General features: G+C 30.6%; 3 protein-coding genes across 4 annotated transcripts in view; 1 reads left to right on the top strand and 2 right to left on the bottom strand.

The window, feature by feature from the left end:
• Window positions 1-760: 760 nt before the first annotated feature.
• LOC113516456 (cytochrome c oxidase subunit 5A, mitochondrial) lies at window positions 761-2,346 on the bottom strand. The gene is made up of 2 exons (XM_026900872.3): window positions 2,141-2,346; window positions 761-1,248 (listed from the first exon to the last, which is right to left on the bottom strand). Exons 1-2 carry the CDS (start codon window positions 2,275-2,277, stop codon window positions 927-929), a joined length of 459 nt encoding a protein of 152 aa, XP_026756673.1. The 5' UTR covers window positions 2,278-2,346; the 3' UTR covers window positions 761-926.
• Window positions 2,347-3,516: 1,170 nt separating this feature from the next.
• Window positions 3,517-6,647, bottom strand: LOC113516455 (bifunctional arginine demethylase and lysyl-hydroxylase PSR). Its single transcript, XM_026900871.3, has 3 exons — window positions 6,443-6,647; window positions 4,540-5,243; window positions 3,517-4,118 (listed from the first exon to the last, which is right to left on the bottom strand). Exons 1-3 carry the CDS (start codon window positions 6,513-6,515, stop codon window positions 3,732-3,734), a joined length of 1,164 nt encoding a protein of 387 aa, XP_026756672.1. The 5' UTR covers window positions 6,516-6,647; the 3' UTR covers window positions 3,517-3,731.
• Window positions 6,648-7,212: 565 nt separating this feature from the next.
• LOC113516450 (kinesin-like protein Klp10A) overlaps window positions 7,213-9,014 on the top strand; it is an 82,533-nt gene continuing 80,731 nt past the window's right edge. The window contains exon 1 of one of the 2 annotated variants that reach the window (XM_052894283.1): window positions 7,213-7,640. In XM_052894283.1, the coding sequence (XP_052750243.1) occupies window positions 7,580-7,640 (61 nt within the window). In that variant the 5' untranslated portion in view covers window positions 7,213-7,579. The remainder of the gene's footprint in view (window positions 7,641-9,014) is intronic. The other variant, XM_052894284.1, reaches the window with a different exon arrangement.

The raw sequence follows: 9,014 nt of genomic DNA, 5'->3' as shown, positions 1-9,014 counted from the left end.
TATTTTTAGCAGAAAGGTGTTTATTGAAACAATAACAACTCCATATAAGACTAATTGAGTTTGTACAATATGTATGATAAATAATGCTATATTTGATAAAAAATCAGCATCATATTGCTGGGTAGTTCAATAAGCCATTGACTAAACGAGGGATTCTTTTTTGGATGTAAATCGATCGGTAACCCCGTCTACGCTAGGTATATGACAGCACCGGACCTTTAAAGGGCGATTGATGTAGAATTAATGTAAAAATAATCACTATGATTTTCAGGAGGAATTACGTGGATATCATTAGTTTCCATTACTAACAATCACTTTTCCCACCAGGAAGGTGTGTTAGGTTTTTAAAGTCTAGTACAAACTTATAAAATACAGGTCTCAGCAGGGGACTTTTGGAGAGAAAATATTTTGGCGTTGCAGAGAAGTGAGAGTGAAGAGTTTACGACTCGCTATTTAAAATTACCGCAGTATATAATATACGTAGTTATATTGTTGCAAACTGAATTATTAAAAAAAAATATCATAGGGCCATGGCCATGGCATTACACCATTATACTTTGTTCCATGCTGCCTAATGTGATGAATGAAAAATATTTTTTACAGATTTTGGAAAATGGTAAAACATAGATAACATCTAAGATGATAAGACATATGGGTAAATAAAATTGATACAAAAAATAAAAATGCTTTTTGTTGTATCTGAATGTATATAAAATTATAATTGTGTAATGGCATCTAAATTATTATAAATAAAACAACATTGTTCCTCCAACATTTTATACATTAGACAAAAGCATGTCGATTTTTATGGGTGGACCAAGAATACTTGAATTGCTTCACATTATTAAATGTAAAATAAATGTCGACAACAAAACTATTATACAAATTTTCTATCATTTCTATAATTTGATATCACTCTGAGAAGCTTATATCTCATAAACGTTCTGTAATGCTAGTTCTGGTTTGTCATAGCCAAGTTCCTCGGGCGTTTCAATGCCGAGCTCTGTGAGTGTAGGTTTGATTTCTTGGATAATGTATGGGTAAATTTCATTAACTTTATTGCCACATTTGTCTTTGCATGCCTCGATAAATCTAATTGCAAGCGCATAGTCATTAACCCGCCTGCAGGCATGGAGAGCGGCCTTGATGATTCGTGGGTCAGGTACCAAGTCCATACCGCAGAGGTCATTCATTCCCTTGCGGATTTCCCAACCATCAATGTCTTTTCTATTGAAGAATGCTTCATATCTGAAAGGGATATAGAAATTTAAATAAATAAAGGCATGATTTTTTTTTAATTCACATTTTTATTTTAGTTTAGACAATAAGAAATCAGTGTCAGTTCTTGTTAAAAACATAATTAAGGTTAACTATTGAACTGATATGGAAATAAATTGCAGAGTTATAATAGTATAGTGTGAAATCTAAGGAATTAGTTATATTTTTATGTTGTTAACATTTTTATATTAACAACATAAATATATTCAAAAATGAATAAAACTAGATAGTCTATGGAAAGTGTCTGTGGAGATGAGAAGCTCAACTTCAGGAAGGATTTTAGGCAAACACTTCAAGAGTAAAATGAGAATGCAGAAAAATAGTAATCACCTCAGCATTAGGTGGACCTAGTTCATACAATGAAGGCAGTGTACTCTTAAAATATATATTCTTTTGACCATTCTATAAAATAATTAGTATGAATATTGAATAGTTACGGCATAGCTTTAGTCACAAGTTCCTTTTTACATTTTGTTCTATTTGCACTCTTAATTTAATAATCGATTGAAACAAATAAGACAAACTTATGTATCTAAGTTTTATTTGAAAAATCAATACTGGTCACTTGGGCATGTATATTGGAATGGGAAAAATATAGAAAATTCTTATTACGTTCTTATTGTTCATATATTTTATATTAAGTAGAAAAAACTCGTAAAATTATATGGTACGAGGATAATCATGGACAAAGTCATTAAACACGAGGTAAGTGGTCATAATCTGATTTAAAGTAAGAGCCGAATTTTAATTATAACTGGTGGTTACATTGTCCTTCGTCGTTAGAAAACTTAGAGAAAATTATAGTACCAGTTGGACACAAATTAATCATTAATTTTCAGTTACATAACGTCAAAATGTTAACCTGGAGTCGAATTCTTCGTCGGATTCCACTGGACCTCCATGTGAGAGTCGTGCCGGGATCACTGCACTGACCCTAGTTGTGGGAAGCAGGGATCGTTTCAGAACGTTAACCAGTGTACCTGATGCTGATTTCAACATTTTGTTAAGTTTTTCACAGGAACTTTGGCAATGCTAAAGATAACAAATGGCTACTGACTGAAAATCATAGACAAATTAGATTCGTTTGTGTTGCCAATTAAGAGAATATTATTGAAAAATCACTAGTTCTTTAAACGATTGATTTAATATATTTTTGAATCTTACAGCTAATAAAAAGAAAATCATAGTAACGAAATAAATACTATAACGGATACTTAAGTTCATAGTAGTTATCCTAAATTATAGTAAGTCAGTTTTTTATTAAGTCCTATTTAAATAAATTTATTTAATTTTTTTAAATTTACTATAGGTATTTACTGTTACGTCTTCCTTATCGGGAAGTCTGACAATAATGATTTTAAAAATCTTTACAGATGTACCTATAACAAAGAATTGTAAAAACAATGGATAGAGATATATTGGATGGAGCCATATACTGTTATCTATCACTTCTTTTACATTTCTTCAGATAACCCGATTTTATACTGTTCTATTCTTAATATTGTTAAATAATAACTATCACAGAGTATATTATATATGGATAACTATTGTGAACCATACTATGATACTATGTTGTAATTATTTATATCGGCTTTTCACATTTTCTAAACAAAAAAAAACGAATTTTTATCTTACACTTAATTGTATATCGAAGTAGTTTAAAAGTTTTTAGAAGACAAATTATTTTTTATCTTGCTTATATTTGACAATTAGGTATAAGATCAGACTTAGCGTACGATATGCCTGGGTAAGTTTTTACAACGCCTGTCCTGACGACAAAAAAAGGTCAAGTGCCGGACGTTGCTCGACCCCCGCCCCCCCTCCATAAGGTCAGTACTTTTTTTTAATGGATGATAATGGAATGGTAACCCCGCCTGCGCTAATAGTATTCACTGACGGGGCACCAGTGAGGATTGATAGGTGATATGAAAGGGTAGGTCAGTTAGCCCATTGCGATGAGTACACCTGGTTTTCAGGGGGACCACGAGGAGGTTGACCTAGTAGGGTATATTGTAAGCAATGGAGCAGTCAATCAATGAATCAGTGAGTGATGACAGATGAGAATGAAAAGGCCGGTCCGTTAGCACATCGTGATAAATATACTTGGAATTTAGCACGCTGGTTTCTGGGGTACCGACTGGTTTGGTCTAGTAACTATGACGTCTTGATGGTGGGTCTTACACAGCTGCATTGATTATTCTTCATTTGTGGGTTATTTGGAAAATATGAATAACCACATTATTTTTCATAATAATACTTTATTTTCTTCATAAAGAATTGAGTAAGTTAACAAAAGAAATAATTACTGTTTTCTTTCTAATTTAACAACTGTAAAAATGATTTTAAATTAGTTATTACACCTAATAATACAAAAGAGGCAGTTTTACTATATAAATTCAATAAGAATACAAATCTTGGTACTTTATATCTACAATATGTGTAGATAAATCTTCTCACATTTTCCTTCTTTTCTTCTTCTTATGCGCCGAGATGCTTTCCTGGCCACTGTCTTCTTCACCGGAGCTATCCGAGGAACTACTCTCGCTATCACTACTAGACGAGCTGCTATTGGAAGAACTGTCAGAAGCTACGCCAGTACCCTGATTTAGGTCCATACTACTTGCAATTTTATACAAATCAGGCTCTTTGGTTTCAAGTGTTTTAATCCACTTTTTCGACAATTTAGGGCGCCCGCGTACAGTCTTATGCCATACCACAGGGAAGTTTGTGCGACTGCAGAAGTTTTGTGTCACAGCTACAGTGTCATCTAGGTTCAGAACAACGTGCCACCATCCCCCTGGCACAAATACTGTTTCTCCTGGCTTCTGGAGTATTTCAACCTGTAAATAAATAATCATTTGTTTTAGTATCGAAATGACAAAAAACTGTACTTTTTGTACAGTTACATATATTTGATTATTAAATATATATAACTTTAAAATAGGTGAGGGTATATATAAAAAGGGTTGTATATTTTTATATATGTAAATTTGAAAGTGGAATGAACTTGGTAGTTGAATTAAAAAAACTATAGTAAATGGTAATTATATAGGTAATATATCTACATCCTTCATAGGATAGAAGAGAAAACAATCAGGGAAAGCAGATGGCTAAAAATGAATGTGAACTTTATTTATTTATATCCCCTGCTTTTATTGTCACATGCATACACCCCAATTTTGGGCTTTGTTTCATAATCTTCAACTACAATTTATTTATATAATATTTATTATTGTAATAAATTAATATTTGGATACATACAGGTTTATATTCCTTTGGCCATGAGTCCATCTGTGTTTTGGGGTAAATAAGCTTGAACCAAGTGATCGCTTCATCCCTTTGTTTTCCACCCATCGCTCCAGTTACTTTGATGAGTTCTCTTGGAGTTTGTGTTGGGAACAAACACCATCTCTTGTGGCCAAAAACTAAAGCATTCCAAGCGCTTGTGCCTAAAGGATCTATATGGATCCCAGTCCCTGAACGTTGAGGTCCCATTACAAACCAGCGATATGGAGGTCTCCTTTCTTCTCCACAGTATTTAAACAGGTCATCTCTAAAATATTTTGGGATTTCATAATCTTCGAGGAGTTTCTTCCTTCTCAGGTGCTCTCCAAAACTACTATCAAAAATATAAAGTGGACTATCATCAGTCGTTGTCCGCATGTATTCTACATAATACTTCATTTTCATCTTAACACTATAACCCTCATTGTCTTCTCCACATTTGAATTTTTGGTTTCGATACTTTTTGGCAAGTCTATCTAAGGTCCATTTGTGATTCGCTTTCCAGTTTGTTTGTACATTAGTTATAACTACAGGTTTGTATATTTTTTCATATTTCTCTATAAATTCATCAGGTGATACTTCATTCTCACTTATTCTGTCAACATTATCGTTACATTTTAGAAATTCTTCAAAATTCCCCGCATACTTTAAAGCTGTCCATTGATACTTATCTGCTAATTCTGAAATAAAAATATTGTCCTTTATTTCCATTCTTAACTATGACAATAGCGCTGTCTGTAGGCAATGGTTACCACTTTCTATCAGGTGGACCATTCATCTTGTTTGCCATTCTAAGTTGCATAAAATAAATATAAAAGCAAAAATAAATTTTATAATCAATGGTGATACAATTTCAATCAATTCAATACTCCATAAAATATTACTACACAATGGTAGATTATAATGTGAAAAAACATTAGTTGTCATTTCTTTATAATAGTTTAAAAAAGTGCAAATTTTATATAGTTACCATACTAACCAGTAACTCTTACATTTATGTATTGCTTTGTTACTTTATATCTCTTATCACATTATGAGGATGAAAATGAGTGGTAATACATTTTTTTTATACTATTTCTACAAGGAAAATGGACATTGTTTCTTCACATTAGATAAAATGTTGCCATTTCACATGTAAGTACATACAATAATCACTGCTAATCATATTAAATAAAAATAACTTTGTTATCTTGTAGTGCCTTAAAAATTTAAATTATAACTATGATACCCTAGTATGCAAATATTATATGGGACAGAAAAAGAGATAGGCTACTTTTTCTCCTAGTCTATGAATATATCACGGTCATGCAAATGAAGTTGTGGGTAAGAGGTAGTATAGAATATATAAAGATGAATAGTATGAAAAATGTTACTAAACAATGTTTGCTTGATAAACTTCTGATGGGCTTTAACCTAGTTTGTACTATATTATATATATACTATATTTTGCCTGTTTATGATTGTGTTACAAGTGACTCATTTCAAATAGTAACAATGTTAAGCACTATTTGGAAAAAGTAAATTTACTTGGCCGGAATAGTATTAATGCTTATCTACTATCTACTAATACCTCTCTCATGTGGTGATATTATATTACCAGTTATTGTAAAAATGTAAAGAAGTATTTATTGTTTCGAGAAAAAATAAATAGTTTTCGTTACGATTGAAGGCGGAGGTCGCATGTGCAATGGATGCTACGGTGTTTAGTCGTCGACCATTTTAGAAGGTAAAGTGATATGCGTGTTATTTAATAAAAACAAGAAAACTTAAGATTGATCTATCATTCAACACAATAATTAACATTATAACGGTAATTATGCAAAGAAATAGCAGAATAGTATGAGGAAATGGGTTTTGAAATATTTAATTAACTACTTACCGGGGCGAGCTTTTCTTTTGACTTCCTTAATGCGTTTCTTTGCTTTATGTGATATTTTATGTTCGCTATGCATTTTTGATAGCTTTTTCTTGGAAAATTTAAGAACAAATTAAGTTACTACTATTACAGATTGGTAATTTAGTCATCGACAGTCACAACTCTGAAGCTCTAACCCCATTTAGGTTTCTTTTTTTTTTAATAACGAGTGTTGCCAAAAAGGCATCTGGTTTTAAAAATATTAATTTTCTCTATGGTTTGAATAGGTCCTACATTATTATAATCGATCGATTATTCGCCATATACTGTGGATATAAAGGAATATCGTTTATAATTATATATATTTTGCGCTCAATTAAAAAAAAAAAAACTACAGAAAAATAAGCAATGAAACTAGAAATTATGTAGTTGTCATTAATATTATTTTTGAGATAAAGACGAAAAGAGTAAATTAAGATGAAGTATTGAACATTGGGCTCGATTCTGAAGCGTCATTTTTATAACTTATCTTTCAATCTAAAATATATTTAATAGTTTCGTGAAATTACTGTTCTATAAACCTGTATAATAATTTTGAATTAAATGTATTAGAAATTTTGTTTATATTTGTCCTTAGAATAATAATGTCTATGTGTTATCAAATTTAAATTTTAGAAGCATATTTAGTAAATAAGGTCTCAGAATCGACTTCTGTATTTGCAATACATTTACCTTATTTATTCTGTGGTGGATTGAAAGTAGAAAAAAATTGCATACTGGCAATATTACATAAAAATTTTCGACGCAGTGTTCCTGGTAATTTTGTAATTTCATGTTCATAACCGAAATTATTTAAAACATTTCTGGTTTTTTTTCGGTTTTTATTTCTATTATACTTTACAATAATCAAATCAATTGTATTAATTAGTTTTTAGAAAGTAAAGTGATTGATTTGACTGTTGTAGTGAAACAAATTTCAAACGTTCCAGTCTGAAGTGTGAGCGCTAGCTCGATATAACTGTCAATCTGGGTGTAGAAATTTATTTTGTAATTTTCACCGGTTCTTATGTGTAATTTCCGAATGTGTTAGACTATTTTTAATTAAACCTCGATTGCGAAATAATGTTCTATAGTGTATGTGGTGTCTAAACCTGTGCAAAAATGGATGACGGTACTGTGAAGATTCAGTCTGGAATTAACATCAACATAAAAAGAACAGATGGTGAGTACGATCATGCTTGATCTCCCATACTTTATAGCTCCGTTTCCATCTAAGAACGATTTTATAGTTCTGTTATGAAGTATTTGTAGTCTCTACCGAAACTTCTTCACTGCTCCGTATAACTGACAATATTCACTAAACATTTAGTCCACGTATTCGATATCGAATTCTAATAACAAATATGATTTATTGTCTTTCTATGTTATCTGACCGACAGTTTGAAAATTTACTTCAATCACGGCAGTCAATACATAAAAGTGAAAGTAGGTAGTATCTGATTTGGTTAGGGCAATAAATATTAACATAATGTTTCAAATATTAAGCTAAGCTTGTTTCTGAATGGTCATTTTATTTGGTAGTTTATCTACAAAGTTCTGCCCCATGAAAGAAAGATTCTCTAATCATATTTTTATACTAAGTTGCTTATTTAATTTTGAAGATTGTTATTCATATGTACCATCCTAATTTCTATGTTAATCTATGAAAACATTAATATTATATGTCTAATTTAAAGCCACTCTTGCTCATGCTTGGAGTAAATACTATGAGAATATTAAATCATAAATCACATGAGACCATAATGCTAATAATAGATTTTTAATTTTATATCTCCTATTGTACCTACTGGGTTGTGTATAAAAACTTTTACATGCATTGAAAAATAACATTTTTCAATACACATTACTATGTAAGTGAAGCATTATTGAAGCATATCTTAGACTGTAAAAAAAAGACATGTTTAAATATATCTGAATTGTTATTATATTATTTCTTTTTCATCTTGTTATTGCTCAATTCATGATGAAAACAAAAAATTATTAAGTGAATAGGAATTCATAAGTTCACCAAGTGTAAATTATGTTGGCATACATGAGTGATAATTTAAATTTGATCTATTTTTCATAATTAGAACATTAATTATACTAATATATCACAGTTCATACATTATGTTCAGAAAACTGTATGTATATAGAAATTGATGCTAAAAAATTTTATATTACTGCAACTGGAAATATGCCGATGGTTCCACCATTAGAATAATTTTTTTTAATGTATGATTTAAAGTATAGTAAAAAAATAAATGACAAATTTTTTAATGGATGAAAATGGAATAGTAGCCCACATGTACTGTTGGTTTATTCTGATGAGGTATCAGTGAGATCATTATTAATCATCATTATTTTTGAATCAATTTTTATCCTTTAAAAAGAACAGCATAATATAAAAAATATATATACATATATATATTTTGCCAGTTCTGAAAACAGCTGTATATTTTAGTTTATAGCCTTTTATCTTTAGATGAGAAATTGCTTATCAAAAGTGTGATAAAAAAATGTGTGTGTGCTTGGGTATGGATATTTTTTTAAATGG

Source organism: Galleria mellonella, unplaced genomic scaffold, assembly GCF_026898425.1.
Source record: "Galleria mellonella isolate WM207_F2 unplaced genomic scaffold, CSIRO_AGI_GalMel_v1 utg200, whole genome shotgun sequence".
NCBI lineage: Eukaryota > Metazoa > Arthropoda > Insecta > Lepidoptera > Pyralidae > Galleria > Galleria mellonella.
This window is presented reverse-complemented; position numbering and strand designations above follow the sequence as displayed.

What these genes read in the sequence shown, in the direction of transcription:
- LOC113516456 (XM_026900872.3), bottom strand. Translation starts at nt 2,277, where the DNA reads ATGTTGAAATCAGCATCAGGTACACTGGTTAACGTTCTGAAACGATCC. An exon ending in GACGAAGAATTCGACTCCAG is followed by an intron (nt 1,249 to 2,140) that starts GTTAACATTTTG and finishes TATCCCTTTCAG; the next exon opens with ATATGAAGCATTCTTCAATA.
- LOC113516455 (XM_026900871.3), bottom strand. Translation starts at nt 6,515, where the DNA reads ATGCATAGCGAACATAAAATATCACATAAAGCAAAGAAACGCATTAAG. An exon ending in CAAAAGAAAAGCTCGCCCCG is followed by an intron (nt 5,244 to 6,442) that starts GTAAGTAGTTAA and finishes TTTTTATTTCAG; the next exon opens with AATTAGCAGATAAGTATCAA. An exon ending in GGCCAAAGGAATATAAACCT is followed by an intron (nt 4,119 to 4,539) that starts GTATGTATCCAA and finishes ATTTATTTACAG; the next exon opens with GTTGAAATACTCCAGAAGCC.